The sequence below is a fragment of the Hyaena hyaena genome, unplaced genomic scaffold (genome assembly GCF_003009895.1).
Source record: "Hyaena hyaena isolate Hyena2069 unplaced genomic scaffold, ASM300989v1 scaffold_114, whole genome shotgun sequence".
Lineage (NCBI taxonomy): Eukaryota > Metazoa > Chordata > Mammalia > Carnivora > Hyaenidae > Hyaena > Hyaena hyaena.
In genome coordinates this window covers 2,518,042-2,537,123 of record NW_024080746.1, presented here as the reverse complement: position 1 = coordinate 2,537,123, position 19,082 = coordinate 2,518,042, and the positions used below count along the sequence as shown (strand labels likewise).

General features: G+C 42.0%; 1 protein-coding gene across 2 annotated transcripts in view; it reads right to left on the bottom strand.

The window, feature by feature from the left end:
- The window catches only part of STIM2 (stromal interaction molecule 2), a 151,593-nt gene extending 136,262 nt beyond the window's left edge, over positions 1-15,331 (bottom strand). For both annotated transcript variants that reach the window (XM_039236643.1, XM_039236644.1), the window contains exon 1: positions 14,728-15,331. In XM_039236643.1, coding sequence (XP_039092574.1) covers positions 14,728-15,136 — 409 coding nt within the window. In that variant the 5' untranslated portion in view covers positions 15,137-15,331. The remainder of the gene's footprint in view (positions 1-14,727) is intronic.
- Between the last annotated feature and the right edge of the window lie 3,751 nt (positions 15,332-19,082).

Here is a 19,082-nt window from a genome sequence, read left to right as displayed (position 1 = left end):
CAGTCCATAAAATTGTTGGTATGAAGTTTATAAGAGAGAACAGTTAACCAATGCATACCAAGAATAGTTTCATTGGATAACACCAATAAAGCAATTAGAGAATAATCAAAAGCAGTTCAACCGGTTAGCATCAATGAACATTGTCTTTTCCCTCTGTCCTTCTTTATCTGCGTGATGTAATTACCTTCTTTCTCATAAAAACCCCTTGCTTTCCCCCACATGAGCGGGACAGTTATCCAGCTGCTACCAGAATGTTTGCTCCCTAAATCACCAATTCTAAGGCCCCAAATAAAAGTTCTTTGTTTCTTCTTCAGTTTGCCTCCTTTGACTGACTGAAATTTAATAGAGCTTCAGTTTTGCAAGATTAAAAACTTCGGGAGACCTGTTTTATAACACTGTGGATATACTTAACACTACTGAACTTGTACACTTTCAAATGGTTAAGGGGCACCTGGGTGGCTCTGTCCGTTCATCGTCCAACTCTCTCCATTTGAGCTCAGGTCATCGTCTCACTGTTTGTGAGATCAAGCCCCACACAGATCTCTGTGCTAACATCCAGAGGCCTACCTGGGATTCTCTCTCTCCCTCTGCTTACATATGCACACTCTCAAAATAAATAAAACTTTTTTTTAATGGTTAAAATGGTAAATTTTGGGTTATATGTCTTTTCCATAATAATTTAGGGGCAAAAATCCTACTAACAAATGTCCTCCCATAAAAGGAATTATAAACTACCCTCCTTAAAATGCTTCAACTGCTTCCTATCACCCACTGAATAAACCCCAAACATGGTCTCTGAGGCTCTGTACCATCCTTCTCTCCCTCTTCCTCATGATGCTCAGTCAAAATGATACTTTCACATCTTCAAATAATTCAAATTCTTTCTTGCCCCGTGGTCTTCGTCCATGCCACTACCACTATGTGGAATGCTATTACCCAACTCTTCACAGACTTGGCTCCTGATCCTTCAGACGTCTCCTTAAATGTCAACTTCTCAGAAGCCCTTCCTAACCAGCCTACCTAAATTAGTAGGTGTCCCGACACCATCCATATTATTTTCTATCTTGTGTCTCTTTTCTTCCTTGATAGCATTTCTCATAAGTTAAAAACAAGTATTTTTTCCTATCCTCCCAACTGAAATGCAAGCTCCATTGGGGACCTCAAAGATTTTATCTGACATTTCAACTGCAAAATGCTCTAAATCTTTTAATCTTATAAAAAAGGTAAAAAATCATTTAAGCTAATGACACAACTTTTTAAAAATCCCACAGTACTCCTCAACCTCGATCTCCGTACTTAGTTACATACACACATACCTATGTACATATAAAGCTTTCATTAATCTCAGATCATTAATGGTTATGTAGATCACGGAAGTGACTCAATCTATCTTACACTTTTTAATGCAACATAAAACATCTTAACAATAAGATATATCACAGCACATTTCTACAACTATCCTACATCTTCATCTACAGATTTTTTTAAAAAGCCAATAATTGAATACTTAGATCTGCCAGACTCTCTTCTAGGCACTTTACATAGATTAACTCATGTATTCTTCAAATCCATTTTAGAGATAAGGACATTTAGGAACTGCAATATTGTAATTTATAAGAAATGTGTGCGTTTGGTCCCTGAGATGACCAAAATAAAAATCTCATATATGTTTGGTCTTTGTCCACAATTTCCAAGCTTGGCTCACAGCTCCCAAAGACCATGGATTTCCTGAGGGGTAAGAGCAAAGGGGCATCTTTTGTTATATTTGGGCTCTTGTCCTCAGTTCCTCAAAAAGCTTCAAAACTTTAAAGGTGAAATGAATGTCTTATTATTCATAACAAACCCTTCTCTCCACAACTGGGCTTATGTTAATAAAGGTGAATTTGCAAAGCACCTAAAGGATGGGGTTTAGTCGCCAGAGGAACCAACCTCAAATGCAGATTTGGAAAGTTTAGTCCCACCCTGATTTCTGGGGAGGAGAGAGGCATTAGAGGTTAAACCAATCACCCACGGCCAATGAGTTCATGGATCATGCCTATACAATGAAAACCCAATGTCTCCATAAAAACCCAAAAGGGGGTTCAGAGAGCTTCCACACTGGGGAAACAGAATGCTTCCATCCTAAGCCCCAAACTCCAGGAGGACAGAAGCTCCTTTGTTCAAGATTTTGTCCTAGGTATCGCTTTATCTGGCTGCTGATCTGTATCTTTGAATATTCTTTGTAACCTAGTAAGTAAATAGGCTTTCCTGAGTTCTGTAAGCCACCCTAGCAAGCTAAATGAACCCAAATACGGGATCATGGGAACCTCTAATTTATAGAAGGTCAATCAGAAAGAAGCACAGGTAACAACCTGGGCTTGCGACTGGCTTCTGAAGTGGAGGGTCTTCTAACCCTAACCCTCTACCTGTGGAATCTGATTCTATCTGCAGGTAGATAGTGTCAGAATTGCAACGAATTCTCAGACACATTCTGGTGTCTGAGAACTGCTTGTTGGTATGGGCAAGTCTCCCCACACACTCTGGAACTGGGTCCAGGAACCCTTTTTAAGCACAAATAGATTAAATCACCTACTGCAAATTACAAAACCACTGTCAGACTGGGACTCAGGCCCAAGAAATCCTGCCCTCGTCTAGAGGCCATGCTCCTAATCTCACTGTACAACACTGGGAGCAGACTTATGACCCAGATAAAAGTTCAAGATATAAAATGCTATTCCTCTCAAAAATGACATTCCATCCTTGAGGAATATTCAGGGAAACAAACCATAAATAGGAATTACCCACTTAATGATACCAATTTTTTCTAATTTGTTGTTTAAACCCCAGAAATTATATATCTTAAATTAGTATTTTTTAAGATTTCAGAATACTTAATAGCAAAATTTTAAGAAATGAAAAACCAGTTATTTATCAAAAACGAATGTAAAAGGAACTCATAATGTTCTTTAGACAATAAAGACCGAGAATTTAAAATTAATCAGGATGTTTAATTCTGCTATTTCACCAGCCTCATTTCCTAATTCCCCTCCAATCATACCCTGTGCTTTATCATAAAGTTTTTTGGCACTAGAGGACTTGTAATATATAAATTATCTGAGATCACTCCTAAATCTCCATTATATGTAGTAATCTATGGAGGTGATAATAACCTCACCAGGATTCTAAAGGATTAAATAAGATAAAATATACAAACACATGGTATAAACCTGAATCCTACATGCAAATACAGATGGTGGTACTCTACAGGCAAGATGGCCATTGCATCTTAGGTAATTCACAATCTCCATGTAACATTCCCAAATGGCAATGTCTATGATAAATGTCATTCCCTACTCAGCTTTCTCCTCTCACACTGCTATACTTTTCCTTATGTGAAAAACTCTCATGCATTTGCAGTGAATATGTACTGTGGGGGGAAAAACACTCTTCATTAATAGCCCACCTCTTCACATCAAAATGAGTAACTCCATCTCTGCAATTCTATTAAATACAGCCCTTATGCCCTTACACTCTTATTACAATGTAGCATCACCCTTTAAAAGGGGATATCTCCTCCTAGAACACAAGGCAAGGCCAACAACTTATTAACCTTTTTTTTAACATTGATTTATTTTTGAGAGACAGAGTGTGGGTGGGGGAGGGGCAGAGAGAGGAGAAAGAGACACAGACTAGGAAGCAGGCTCCAGGCTCTGAGCTGTCAGCACACAGCCACGCGTGAAGCTCAAAGTCACAAACCATGAGATGGTGACCTAAGCCAAAGTCAGACACTTAAATGACTGAGCCACCAAGGTGCCCCAAAAACTTATTAATCTTAAAATTCCAAACACCTAGTTTGGGACTGGCACAGTGTAGTCACTGAAGTATGTCTGTTTGTCTGCTTGTTAGTGAAGCATAAAAGTAATACCAAAGAGCAAACAGAACAGAACTATATTTATTTTTAATATTTTTTGATGTTTATTTTTGAGACAGTGTGAGCCAGGGGAGGGGTAGAGACAAAAAGTGAGACACAGAATCTGAAGTAGGCTCCAGGCTCTGAGCTGTCAGCACAGAGCCTGACACGAGCTCAAACTCATGAACCGTGAGATCATGATCTAAGCCAAAGTCAGTCGCTCAACCGACTGAGCCACCCAGGTACCCCAAAAAAGAACTCTATTTACATCACACCTTGTCCCAAGGAAAGGAGAAAGCTTATTTTCAATACTGCAAATGGGTAACAAAAAACTTCTAAAAAAATATTCTAATAAATATTTTTATTAAATGCAGTAATGCTACGAGATAAGCTACCATAGTAGTTTCCTTTCAAAAAATAAATACGACATTAATGCTTTTTTTTTAGATTATGCAACCTACTCGGGCAATTTTCAAGTTTACATTGTTCTCGCAATGATAAAAATGGTCAATTTCAGCATTTTTATATCCCTAGTTCCTTGCATCATATCTGGCATAAAGCAGTCACTTAATAATGTTTAAAGCCTTATGCATACACACACACACACACACATACACAGATTCACCATCATCTTTTACCTTCTATACTTATTTTAAGGATCTATTTCTATAGAACTAGAACCAAAGACTGGATGCACATCACAGGGTATGTTTTAAAAAGCAAATTCATAAAATAGCAGAGTACGTATACCCGTAGTTGAACAAAGATTTAAAGTAGATTTTTAATTTGGTATACAGAAGAAAGAAATATCAAAGATTAACAGTTTGAATGTGTCTGACAAAGTAGAAAGAGTTGTTGAAAACGGAAGAAGATAACCAGGAAAAATCATATACTTATCATTAATAGAAAAGTCAGAGGTTTATTGCTGGAGTATAGGAATAATGGAGGATTAAGGGTATCTATTTACTCAACATCAGATATATTTTTTTAATTTTTTTTTACATTTATTTATTTTTGAGAGACAGGGTAAGGCAGAGCCTCAGTGGAGGAGGGGCAGAGAGAGGAGACACAGAATCTGAAGCAGGCTCCAGGCTCTCTGAGCAAACGTTCAGCAAAGAGACTGAAGTGGGGCTTGAACCCACGAACCGTGAGATCATGACCTGAGCCGAAGCAGGATGCTTAACTGACTGAGCCACCCAGATGCTCCGACTTTTTAAATGTTTATTTGAGAGGGAGAGAGTGCAAGCAGGAAGGGGCAGAGAGAGAGGGCCAGAATCCCCAGCAGGCTCCATGCTGTCAGCACAGAGCTGGATGTGGGGCTTGATCCTATAAACCAAGATATTAGGACCTGAGCCAATCAAGAGTCAAATATTCAATTGACTGAGCCACCCAGATGGCCCTCAACACCAGGTATTTTTACAAAGGAAAGAAAATACCTGAACAATAACATGGGCCTGTGGAATGACCTGTATGGTAAACAGCAGATAAGAATTTCCAGTAAGGGTTTAAAAAACCTTTTTAACTTGCTGAAAATCATTCAACAAACAACTACAAATCATTTTCATTATCCAAGGGGCTTGTGATAAGGTGGTTTAGTATTTCTTTTAATATTTATTTACTTATTTTGAGAGAGAGAAGTATGAGTGGGGGAGGGGCAGAGAAAGAGGGAGAGAGAGAATCCCAAGCACAGATCTCAGGAACTGAGATCACGAACTGAGCCAAAATCAAGAGTCAGATGCTTAACCGACTGAGCCACTCAGGTGCCCCAGGTTGTTCAGTATTTTTAAATCACACAAATCAGATTCACTTCAATTATTTTTAGAGCTAAACACCCAATATTTAACTCAATGAAGTCATTTTTGAAGTGTTTCAATTCCGTATAATGGCAAGTTCAGGAAGATTAAAGAAAGGTAGAGAAAGTGAAAACAACTAGAGGTGAAAGTAAGTTAAACAGAGGCCAAGATCCATAAGCAAATTCATTTTGCAAGAAACACTGGGACAGATACAGGTGCTTGGGTACGGAGATGAGTACTAGTCCAGCTAACTATGTGGTTCTGAGGGAGGGAATTACCATCATTAGTAAAGAAAACACTACATGGTCACTATTTAACATTCTACAACTCATCATAGCCTTTATCCCCAAATTGCTTCACGTTGGACTACAGGACTAAGGAAGCCTAGCAGAAAGGAAATTACTTGCAGGACTGCAGCCTCGATGGTTGTGCAGTATTACCTCAAGCGCCAAATGAAATAAAGCCAAGTCAAATCAATCATTGGCCTGGGGTTCCCTATCCCCAATTTAGAACTTTCTTAGTAATGAAGTTCTCTGAGGAGGAAATGTTCAGCTAAACTAGAGGAACACAAGACTGAGGGCAGAGACAGGAGAGAACCACCCTTAAAATTAGCAACAGTAAAACCAGTCAAGGAAAACAGTTACTGAAGGTAGGATCAGAAAGTGTCAAGAAGGACTATCTAATACCTACTAATATAAAGATCTAGAAGGATAAGGAAATGAACAAATCATTTAGATCTGGCATTTGAAATCATCACCTAAGGATCAAGCTTAAAACTCACATGTGAAATTCAAAAGTTTATTTTGAAACAAATAATATGCCAGTACTCTAAGATACTGCTATTTACAGAGGGTTGGGGGTGGGGAAGTTCAACTTTGATGCAGTATAGTATTAAGTCAACTTGGAAACAGTTGTCCTTTGTTAAGGAACAAATATGCACTTTAAAATATGGAGTGCCAAAAAGCCATGTATAAACAACTTTGTAAATCATCATATAAGTCCAATCACATATAAAAATAATTTTTATTTTAACCAGGCACATTTGAAATAAAAAAAGGCACTGGTACCACATTGTTTCCTCTTGCATATTTTCAAGGACTTGCACCAAGTCATTCTACAAACTAACTAGGGTGTTTAAAAGTAAAAGGCAATTTTTCGGGGCGCCTGGATGGCTCAGTCAGTTAAGCGTTCGACTCAATTTTCAGCTCAGGTCTTGATGTCACAGTCATGAGTTAGAGCCCTAAATCAGACTTCACACTATGCGTGGACCCGGCCTGAGACTCTCTCTCCTCACTGCCTCTCCCCCCCAATAAAAATAAATAAACATTTAAAGAAAAAGTAAAAGGGAATTTTTGTTTTAGACTTCCTCCAGATTCCTTCCTAACAATAAAGGAAATTTTTATAAAATTTCCTCTAAACATTTTCATCACCATAATTTCATGATTAAAACTCTCAAAACCTTTACCTCTATATAGCTTCCTAACTGGCTTCTTCATTTAGCTCTAGTATCTCCTCACTTTCAACTGGCCAGACTTCACTTTCTCACACAGAGATCATGTCACTCTCCTGTTGGAAAACCAGTGCATCCTAAACCGACCAGAAAATTGATTTGCTACTCTTATGTTTATGAACAAAACACTCTGAAAGATCAAAATACCTTTTTAAACTTTTTGTTTTACCTTAATAATTAGGATAAATTTGCATTCTCTGTAACATGTGCACGTTGCATAATGTCAAATGTTTTACCCTACATGTCACTATTAAATACTTAAGGTTTGTTTCCTTCCCATTTAAACAATCTAGTAAAACAGGTATGCTAAGAAAATGTATAATTTCAGGGGTGCCTGGATGGCTCCGTCAGTTAAGCATCAGACTTCGGCCTAGGTCATAATCTCATGGTTTGTGGGTTCGAGCTCCACATCAGGCTCTGTGCTGACAGCTCAGAGCTTGAAGTGTGCCTCAGATTCTGTGTTTCCCTCTCTCTCTCTCTGCCTCTCCCCTGCTTGTGCTCTTTCTCTCTATCAAAAATAAATTTTTTTAAATTAAAAAATAGAAAATGTATAATTTCCCATACTTCCCCAGACCATGGTTGAGTACCACAGTTTTAAATGTGTTGACATTTCTATACAAAGGGTATAAACTAAGGAATATTAAAGCCCTTGATAATTTGGCCCAAATCTTCTTTCTCTTTACATTTCCAACTACTGTACATACACCCTGCGATTAACTCTAAAGAAAACTATTAATTTACTCTTTATTCTTGCACATAGCTTCTTCCAGAAAGCTTTCACTCATCTGCACAAAAAGTCTCTATACATCAAGGTCGCACTCAAATTCTACCCTCCTACTTTCTCTAACATTTTACAGTCTTATGGTACTAATCACAGCCTGTCTCATTATTACATATACTTGTGTATATAAGAATGCATATTACATACCAGCTAAGAATCAAAGGGTTATAAGCAGAGAAACTCAGGTCAACCTCTGACTGCTACTTACTAAGAATAACCGTGGGCAAGTTACTTAAGATCGTCCTCCATAGGGTTCTATGAAGATTGCAGCAAATTATCTCCAACAGGATTCAGCTCAAAGATAGTGATGTACATAAAGCATTGAGCACAATACTGACAACTAGTAATAATTTAATAAACACATCTATTATTCCCAATAGGCACAATTCATTGTCCTACTCTTTTTTTTTTTTTTTTTTTTGCATTCTTTCCCATTCCTATGATATGATATTCTGCATGTGCTTAGTAATTGCTTGGCTGAAAAGCAAGGGAATCAAGAGCAAAAATAAATGACTGGGACCTCATCAAGATTAAAAGCTGCACAGCAAAGGAAACAACCCACAAAACTAACAGGCAACCAACGGAATGGGAAAAGATAGTTGCAAATGACATATCAGATAAAGGGTTAATATCCAGAATCTATAAGGAACTCACCAAACTCCACGCCCGAAAAACAAACAACCCAGTGAAGAAATGGGCAGAAGATATGAACAGACACTTCTCCAAAGAGGACATCCAGATGGCCAACAGACACATGAAAAGATGCTCAGCATCCCTCCTCATCAGGGAAATACAAGTCAAAACCACACTGAGATACCACCTCACGCCAGTCAGAGTGGCTAAAATGAGCAAATCAGAGAACTCTAGATGCTGGTGAGGATGTGGAGAAACGGGCACCCTCCTGCACTGTTGGTGGGAATGTAAACTGGTACAGCCCCTCTGGAAAACAGTGTGGAGGTTCCTCAGGAAACTCACAATAGAACTCCCCTATGACCCAGCAATAGCACTGCTAGGAATTTACCCAAGGGATACAGAAATGCTGAGGCATAGGAGCACATCTGTCTCTAGCTAAAACATGGAAAGAGCCTAAGTGTCCATCAACGGACGAATGGATCAAGAAAATGGGGTTTATCTATACCACGGAATACTACATGGCAATGAGAAACAATGAAATCTGGCCATGTGTAGCAACATGGATGGACCTTGAGGGTGTCATGCTGAGCAAAATAAGTCAGGAAGAGAAGGACAAATATCATATGTTTGCACTTATAGGAGGATTAGGAGGAACTTAACTGAGGAACAAGGGGGAGAAGAAGGAGGGAAATGGGGGAAAGGGAGAGAGGCAAACCATGAGAGACTCTTGAATGCTGACAAAAACTGAGGACTGATGGACGTGGGGGGAGGGGGGATGGGCATGGAGGAGGACACTTGTGGGGATGAGCACTGGGTGTTATGTGGAAACTAATCTGTCAATAAACTATTTGTAAAAAAATAAAATTGTTTGGCTGATAAAATCTGATAGATCTTAATAACTTAAGGTCCAAATTCCAGTGAATATCAAAAATGGCTTACTAACCATACTATTAACTGTTTAACATTAGCTTAACTAGTTTATACTTCAGCTACAATATACACAGATACAGATCTCCAACCACCATTTTAAAGTATTCTACACTGTACTGCCAATATCCAAAATGCTTAATACAGTTACTCAAAAGCCTAAATTAATCTAAAAACATGAGCATGTATCCAACCACAAAGAAAGCCCTTAGCAAAGTAAAGAATTCCTGTGTGGATCCTCCTACTGCTAAAACTATGCCAAATCCCAAACGCATTTTTCCAACTGGCCCTCTGAGTTATCCTGATTCAAGGGGATTCCCTAAAGAGACCAATCAGGTCTGCCATGGTATTCTGAAGAAAAGTATCAAAGGATAACTAATAAGATTACTAATTCATAAATGTTCGGAATAGACTAGATCAAACATAAATGAGTAGATGCTTTAATCCTGTAGTTAGTAAGAGAATAACAGAAAAACAAAAACAAAAGAAAGGAAAAGAAAAACCCCTACAAATAAGGCCAAAGACTGATAAAGAAAAGGACTAGAAACCAGAACTACCTGGGAAATCAAAAGAGAATACAAATACAGCACAAGGGCCCTGTCATCCAAAAGTGGCTTCGTAAGTGAAATCGTAAGCTAAATTCAGATAGAGCAATTTCACAAAAAGAGGAATGATGTTTTCTAGGACTATGTAAACTACACTGTGATTTTAACTACTGTCACAGTGTAAACATTAGCATTATAAATTCATTGTAGGGGCGCCTGGGTGGCTTAGACGGTTAAGCGTCTGACTTTCGCTTAGGTCATGATCTCGCGGTTCGTGGGTTCGAGCCCCGCGTCGGGTTCTGTGCTGACTGCCAGCTCAGAGCCTGGAGCCTGTTTCAGTCTGTGACTCCCTCTCTCTCTGACCCTCCCCTGCTCACGCTGTCTCTCTCTCTCTCCTAGATATAAATAAAACATTAAAAAAAAATAAATTTTAAAAAAAAGCATTATAAATTCATTGTAAATAATACTCCTCAAAGCAACATTTATACAACTATACTCAAGTCAATACTAATAAAAAAAAGAAACAAAAAAGGTGACAACATTTGCTAGGTAAATGTTAGGCATGCAAGGTGAGATACTTAAAAATGAATCCTAAGATTTTTATAGTGATAATCATACTCATGTGAAGTATTTTCATCTGTATTAACAAAAGCTCCACTACATAGATGTGTTTAACACGAAATGAGTAAAGTGGCTCTTTCTAAATGGTATACTTTCAAATTAAGAATATTTTAAGTTTTCACTGAAATTTTAATACTTCCAAAACACATTTTAAAATGTGTTTTATATTCCTAATAACATACCAAACTAGTGAAAAATATTATGGTTAAGTAAAACCTTTATATAGGCACTAAAGAAAGTTGCATTAATTCATCTTTTAAAAATGACAGATACATATATTTCTGAAGCTAAAATTTGTTTTAAAAAATTCTGAAACAAGTAACTACATATAAGAAAACATGTTTTAAATGTTGTCAATTACAGTTGACCCTTAAACTCTGTTGGTTTAAACTTTGTGTATCTGCTTACATACAGATTTTTTTAATAAATCCAGTACAGTATTATAAATGTATTTTCTCTTACTGATAATTTTCTTAATTATACTTTCTATTTTCTATCTTACTCTAAGAATCAGTACATAATACAAAATATGAAATCTATGTTAATCAACTGTTTACATTAGGCTTCTGGTCAACAAGAGGCTTCAGTAGCTAAGTTTTATAGAAGTCAAAAATTATACTTGGATTTTTAACTGTATACATTAGCACTCCTAACCCTGTTGTTTGAGCGTCCACTGTATTCTGTATATTTTGCCAGAATAAAAAACTGTGTTCCACATATATATGTGTGTATACATATATAGGTGTATATGTATGTATATATGCGTGTGTGTGTATATATGGGTGTGTGTGTATATATATATGTGTATATATGCGTGTGTGTGTGTATATATGGGGGTGTGTGTGTGTGTGTGCTCGACACACTTGAGTGTGTGGCATTTCTTGCCCTTTCATAAACTATTTCTCAGAGATCATATCCAGATGAGATCAATTACTCTCCACTGGGATCAATTCATTCTAAATCTGTTAGGCAAAAAAGAAAACAATAATGTTTTGAATTATTAAAGCACTGCCTCAGATTGTAATCAACAAATTCTTAGTCACTAAACCCTAACTTGCTTTAAATTTCAATCATTTTCAAAGCAAGGGCCCTTAACATATATATGTATATATAACTTCATCCTTTACTTCACATTATAAATATTGGTTTCACCTTATCAAAACATTTTTGCACAATCTTAAATATGTATAAAAAAGGAAAATATAAACTGATATTCATTAGGACAATGAGTCTGTTTATTCTGACAATTTCTCAGTCTCTGTAAGAACATTTGCTTGCTCAAAACTAAATATGCAACAGATGACTTAAAAGGTAACTTATTCTTAAGATACACTAAACCTCAAAAGTAACACTGAGAAGCAAACTTCTGTGGAAAGGAATGCTTTCTACATTATATTAGTAAGAGGCAAACTCTTATGGCATCCCTAAAGTACCAAATTATAGTGGAAAAGAGAAGATGTGATTTGGACTGTCATTTTCAGAGCTATTAAGAAAACTCACGGTTACATGACAATTTTAAAGAGCCAGAGAACAATTGTTCCCTCAGAATTCTTTCAAGAATTGTCCACTTTCAAAATTCACATGTCTAAGTTTTATTACTAAAGCTCTCTACCCCCACTGCTCTCCGTTAACACTGTCCACAATGTGATAACAGTAATTTTTAAGTACAGTCTATGGTTCTACTTCCTGAAGTGTACATCAGCAACAATCTATTATGTGCAGGGTCTAGCACAACATTTACAAGTGGAAACCATAAACGAAAGTGCTATTCATACAATCAGAAGGACAGGAAAGAGCCCTATAGAGAGTAAATACATAGTTCAAGGAAATTTTCAATATGCTCCAACTTTACTTACGGACTTTCAATTTACCACTTCCTAGACACCAGTGCTATTGACTGTATTCAACATAAACTTATTAAAATGACCACAATTTAACTTGCACATCGTGTAGTCAGATTATCTTAACCTTTAAATGGAAATGTTTAACTTGTTAAAAATCAATATTCCAACAAAGGGAAAGAATAATCACATTAAAAATAAATTCCATACTTAATATTATTTTTGTAAACTTATTTTAAAGCACTACAGCACAAGCTCTTTTTGTGTGATATAACCAGACTTTTTATCCAGTAAGAATCACCTTTCCTTTTTCACAATACCATAAACAACTCAGAGAAATTTAAATCTTCAAAAAGGAGGACTATAAACAGTTAATTAAAATAAAATTCCATCTGGAGTAATTTCCTTGACATAATCTAAATAGAATACATTATGCTGTCACTGGTTAAAAAATACTAAGTTTTCTGAATCATATGCCCTTCTACGCATTATATATCGATAAAAAAAATTAGCCAATTATTTATGAAACAAACTCTTCTGCTCAAGAAACCAAGAGTCCTGCTCCTATACCTTCTAGAAGCCCAAATATTTCTGCTCTCCCTTCTCGCATGAGGCATTAAACCTTCAGAATCACAGTTTTATCTCGCTACTCTCCTTACCCTTCACAATTATAGCTTTATCTTGCTACTTTCCTAATAATCACTGTTTTTCATTTTTATCTTCCACATCTGTATCTGGAGACTAAAGACTATTTAGGCATCAGGTTCTTCCGCCTAGCCTCTCAAACCATACCACGCTCTTAATACTGATCATTCTGTAATCATTTTCTCCGAATTACCCGGTGAGAGGTTTGAGGTTTCCAGTTTCACTGACAAGAGCCTGATGTGTCTCAGGGTAAGGCAAGTTAAATATTCTGCTCTTTATGTTCTACACATCTAAAAAGCACTTGACAAAGTTTACCAACACCCTCCTTTCTAGAATAGCAAACGGCTCGTCCTAGAACGCAGAGAACAGCTGCTTTGCTCCGAAGAATACGGCTCCTAAGCACTTCGCAGAGCAGCTGTTAGTAACTTTCGGACGCCTGCTGGACTATCACTGTGGTTAAAATAATGATGGGTCACCTTGCTTCACTTTTTCCTTTGCAAGAATGGGTCTTGCATTCAATGTAGAAAACCTACACGTGCCTTTTAAAAATAAAGTACAAAAAAAAAAATAAACATTACTTTAGCTCCACTACTTTTCCAAAAGAAATCATTTCACGATCCCTACATCATTAGCTAAACCATGCGGACCAGTTGTACATGACACTGGAAGGCTTTTAAGAGGTTTCTAATTTCTACCCCATCCTCACCAAACATGTTCGCAAGTTTTCAGTAATTTCGAGAACGTTCTATACCACATAGGTGCTGGTGCAGTCTCTCTGTTCTGCTCAAATACCAGCCCCGAATACCCGGCACTTGATAAACTGTGGGTGTATTTCTGGTTACCTGAAGCGCTTTCTGCACCCTTTGTCACCCAGTGATGCGCCCACCGGCGAGTATTTCACATCCTTTAAAAGCTTCCTCCCACCCTTCAAAAAACACACATTAGACTTGGAGGTTTCCGCATACTAATACGGAACCACTAAGACCGCTAGGTATTATGGCTCTCAAAGAATCCTCTTTAGCAGCCTCCCCTGGGACACTGTGCTCAGCGGGGCTTTGAACCTATGAGACTCGCTGCCAGCTGCCTTTGCAAAAGCAGCACCTAGGCCGACTCAATACCGCATTGCTGCTGCTGCTGCAGCTGACTTTTTCCAGCAGCTTAAAAAAAAATTTTTTGTTTTAAAAATCAGCCCAGTAGCCTGCACACCCTGCCGGCTCCTCTGCAGCACGGAAGAGAAACCGCCGCATTGCTCAGCGTGGAACACCAAGGAGCCCGGCTGTAGGGCGGGGAAGCGAGTGCCGTCCAGAGGCTCCGTCGAGGGCGGGGAGTTGGGGGGTGGGGGGAGAGAGGCGTCCGGACTGTAGGGGACCGCGACGAGGCAGCGACCAGGGCGCCGGCGTCTGGGCGCCCCGCTCGGCATCGCGCACCGGCCGTGGCCGTCGAATAGCGGGGTCCCGGCAGCGACAGGGGACCCTCTCCCGGATGGAGGGGAGTCCCCGCAGCAGCCGGCCCTGCCCCGCCCGCCGCCCCCCGGGCCCTCACCTGTCATGAGCGCCGGACTGTCGCCCGCCGCCGCAGCGGGAGAGGAGACGGCCGCCGCGGCAGAGCCCGAGGCCCGCCGCCCGCGGAGGTGCCTGGACACCAGCTCGCATCCGTCCGCCGCGCCGGCCGCCAGCAGCCCAAGCAGCAGTAGCGCAGCCCAGTGGCCCCGCCGCAGCCAGCCCGAGGTCGGGCCGGGCGTCGCGGCGGGATGAGGGCGCGGAGGAGCCGCGGGGGGGAAGCGCAGCGGCGCCCCGGCCGCCGGCCACTCGTCCGCTCCGCCTGGCGCTGCAGCCGCCGCCGGCGACTCCTCGGGCCGCCCCCGCCGCCGCGGACGCGAGCCCCTGCCGGGCGCCAGCCTGGTCCCCTCGGCACCGGCGGCCTCCGGAGCTCGGGTCCCGGCTGCGTTCATTGGTTCCGGTTATTTAAAAAAAAAAAAAAAAAAAGGTGAGGGGCAGAAAAGGTACGGCGTCTTCAGGCCGCGCGCGACACCCGCGCTCCTGCGGCGGCGAGACCGGGATCCGCTGCTCTGGCGCCTCTCAACACCAGACCCAGCGCCCGCGCCACCGCCGCCGCGGCGCATCCCCCCGCCCTCTCCGGCCCGCGCCCGCCGTAGTACCACGCTCGGCCCCGACGCCTCCTCCCTCACACACTCGCACGCAGCATACCAATCCCCCGCCTCCTTCAGCCCCTCCACAGCGCAGGCGCGGCGCTGCTGCACTGCGCCTGCGCGGCGCCACAGCCCCGCCTCCAGGGGCGTTCCCGCGAGGACCGGAGCGCTGCAGGGTGGCAACTAACGCTTTCGCTGAGCCCAGGGTAGGCAGGAAGACGGGCTTGCCCCTTCCCCCATTCACGGCCCGGCCCAGACAGCCTGAGGGTGGGGGGGACCCAAGAGGCGGGACAAAGGAGCACAGACTTCCCAAATTGTTTGGGCGAGTTATAGGCGTGTAGCCGGCAACAAAAATGATTGCATGGCTCAAGAAAACCTTGTAATCAGAAACAGCGGCGTCTCTAGAATTTCAGGATAGGTGGGGCTTACACGAAACTGGCAATGTGGAAGTGGAGGTTAGCACAGCGTCGTGTTTTATTTACTTAAAGCGCTTCATACAAGCCCCTACTCGGGCGCTGCTCTAAAGGCATTACAAATTTACACACTGTAACTCTAGAAGTTATATAGTGGTATCGTTATCATTCCCACTGTACAATTGAGGCAACCCAAGCCCAGAGATGGTAAGTAACTTACCCCCCGGCAAATAAATGGGGAAAGGGCCAGATTTAGCACCGCTGAATGTAAATACTGAAATGGATCTTGCCCCTGACTTTCCTTTGTTCAAACATTTCCTGAATCACCACCTCGCTACTGCCACCCCACCAACAAGGATTCCTCGCTGTCGGTTTACTAAGTTTACAGAACAGTTGTTCAGACTTGGCTTTACCTACCTCACATGAAGCAGAGCTTGCGCGCACACACAAACACACACGTAGGCATTCTCTTTCCCATGAGCATAAAGTTACTTAAAATTTGCAGATACGGTTCTTAAGCATTAAGGTCCTGTTTCGTATTGGGTTTTCATTGTTGGGTTAGGGCTTCGATTTTGGTTTTTATTAGTTGGTTTGTTTTCTCGAGTCAAAAAGATCCTCAACTTACACAATCTCCGAAAGAATTCCTTAGGCAACCTAGCCCATATAACCATCATTATCATTCACTGTGGAAGGGCAGATGCACACTTAAGAATCAAGAATTTCTTTGAAGCTAATCAATCTATCAACAATTATTTCTTGACAGACTTCTTGGGGACATCGTGTTTTAGGTGGCAATTCTTCATAGGGCAACAGGGAGATTATATTTCCCCTGCTGAAAGGCACAGCAATCAAGTCACACATTTACTGAGTGGTTACCGAAAGGAGAGACTTCTGCTAGAAGACCAGGAAAATATAAGTAACAGGCTAGTTTTCTGCTCTCCAGAAGGCAACCTTTCATTCATTCAATATTTATCCAGTGCCTAGTATGTGCCAGGCAGAGTACTGAGTAGTTGGGATTCAGGAGGAATAAGAGAAAGAAAAAGTCAGTTAAGTCAGTACTCAGGGATATAAGAGACAACACAGTCCCTGCCTGGGAAGTCTTATGATCTTGCCTAGAAGGTAAAATTTACACCCATTAAATAATTAGAGACTAATACAAGGTAGCAGTTATTCAGTTGCTAAATTGGGTAGAGCAAGCTCTATTATAGCAATAACTGCAGTATAAAACCACAAACAAATTAACAAATCATGGAGGCCAACCCTCTTTAAACAAAGATATGTGGGGGGACGGCGGGGGGCGGGGGGGGGGGGGAGTAGGCTCCACACCCTAGGACCTCGGGCTTGCTTGAACTCCCCAGCCAGAGATCAAGAGTTACATGCTCCAAAGACTGAGCCAGCCAGGCAGCCCTCCTATCTTTCAAAGATAGGAAGGATGTTGGCACTTGAGAAGACACTGGATTTGAGGTTGCGATTTAACTGTTTATGCCTTTCAACAATGGAGCCAAAAAAGAGAGGAGATGCCTGCCAACACTGAAGAGACCTGTCTCAGGCAGCCCAGGGTTCAGGAATAAATCATCTCATATCGTCTTTGTCCTGGGTCCCAAATTTTCTGACTATTAAACAGTGACCAGAATGCACCCTCTTGTGAAACAGAGGTATAGCATCACTGTGCATCTAGTATAAACCGAAGTGCAGAAAAGAGAAAATCCATGGCTTTGGGAGAGAAGCCAATCTGTAGAATTAAAGATGCTTCTATTTGCAAGCCGAACAGAGACACCAGGTTCCCGTTAAGACAACCACTTCCCTTTCGTCTCAGACTTCCTGTCTCACCTCCAAGCCTTTGCCTTCCCTTTCCTTGCCTCCCACAAACTTTCTTCTCTTCTTTCCTCTTGCCAAATCACATGCAAGATCTACTGGGAGACCTTTTCCTTTCCGCCTGCCTGACTCCTACAGCGCGATTCTTAACGTCCAAACTTTATGACTTCCCATTCATTTACGGAATGTCTTTACTGTCTACTTTTCACCCATTGTGACTTCAAGCAACTGAGCTTGTCAGACAAACCTCGTGGAAATTGCAACTCCGCCACTTTTCAGTTGTGTAACCTGTAGAAAAATTACTCTGGCCTCGGTTTTCGGAGGGGAAAATTAGGGACCATGTAATAATGCCAGCCCCACAGCGTTGCTGATGGCGGCAAGAGAGTGAAATAACAGGTCTGCCTTTGCGCGCTGCCTGGCACACAGGTAGCTTTCATCCCTCAGGGAGAACTGGCATCAGGCTCTGGGCGTGTGTTCTGAGCGTGTTCCTAATTTAGGATAAGCTCATCGCTCTTTGCCTGCGTGGTGGTTTGAGTTCATCTTCTCTCCTCCCCCCCCCCCCACTGCCTTAACTCCGTGGGGCGCGCCCAGCACAGACGCAGGATCCGTCCATCCGGCCCCTCCCATCCCAGAAGCAAACCAGCCCTTCCCAAGCGTCGGGCTCCGTCCCCATCTCCTTCCCCCCCCTTCTCCCCGCAGCCAGGACGGCCCACGACTCCCCACCCGCTCCAACCCGGAGAACCGGATCTCGTCCCGAGAGCGAAGCCAGAAGCGCGCCTGCGCCGCCAGCAGCCTCGCGCATGCCCGCTGTCTCCCACGGCCTTTTCCCCAGGTGCGCGAGCTCTGAGGCTCCCGCGGTTCCGGGACGCCAGCGCGCCGCAGCGAGCTTGGCTTCCGGCTCCCACTCCGTGGGCCGGTGCGTCCAGGCGGCCTGCTGCCACGCGATGACGTCACCGCGCGAGCGGGCGCGGCAGGCTGTGGGTGGGCGTGGAGCCGGAGCTGGGGTGGAGGTAGGGGCGTGGGGAATTCCGGTGCTCGGTAACTGACAGGGGCTTCCTCCTGCGTCCTGCCCGCCCACGGAGCTTCTCCAGCCCGCGTTTCCCCAGCCAGCAGAGCGACTTGCAAGTTCGATTTCTTGGCTTCGACTCCGCGACCTTGGAATATTGGCAGCTGACGGAGCATCATCCGAGACCCCGCTTCTTTTACTGATTACAGTTAAGCCCCTCGGAGAAATGCAAGGAACTCCCTTTGGTGGAAGCGCTGTTGCGCACCAACTAGTTTATGTTTTTCCACTAACTCCCCACCCGGGCTTGCAAGGGAATTGAGGTCCTGAGACCTTTAGAAACATCTCTGAGGTGGTAACTACGTATATGGTGGCCCCTGGACCCGAACAGTGAAGCCACTGCATATAAATATGGTCCTCTAATCGTTGAATGAATTAGAGCACTAAGAAGAAAAGTGACACAGTGGAAATAACTCATTAGCAAGATTCTTTCTCCCTAAAGCCAGTAAGGCATGGA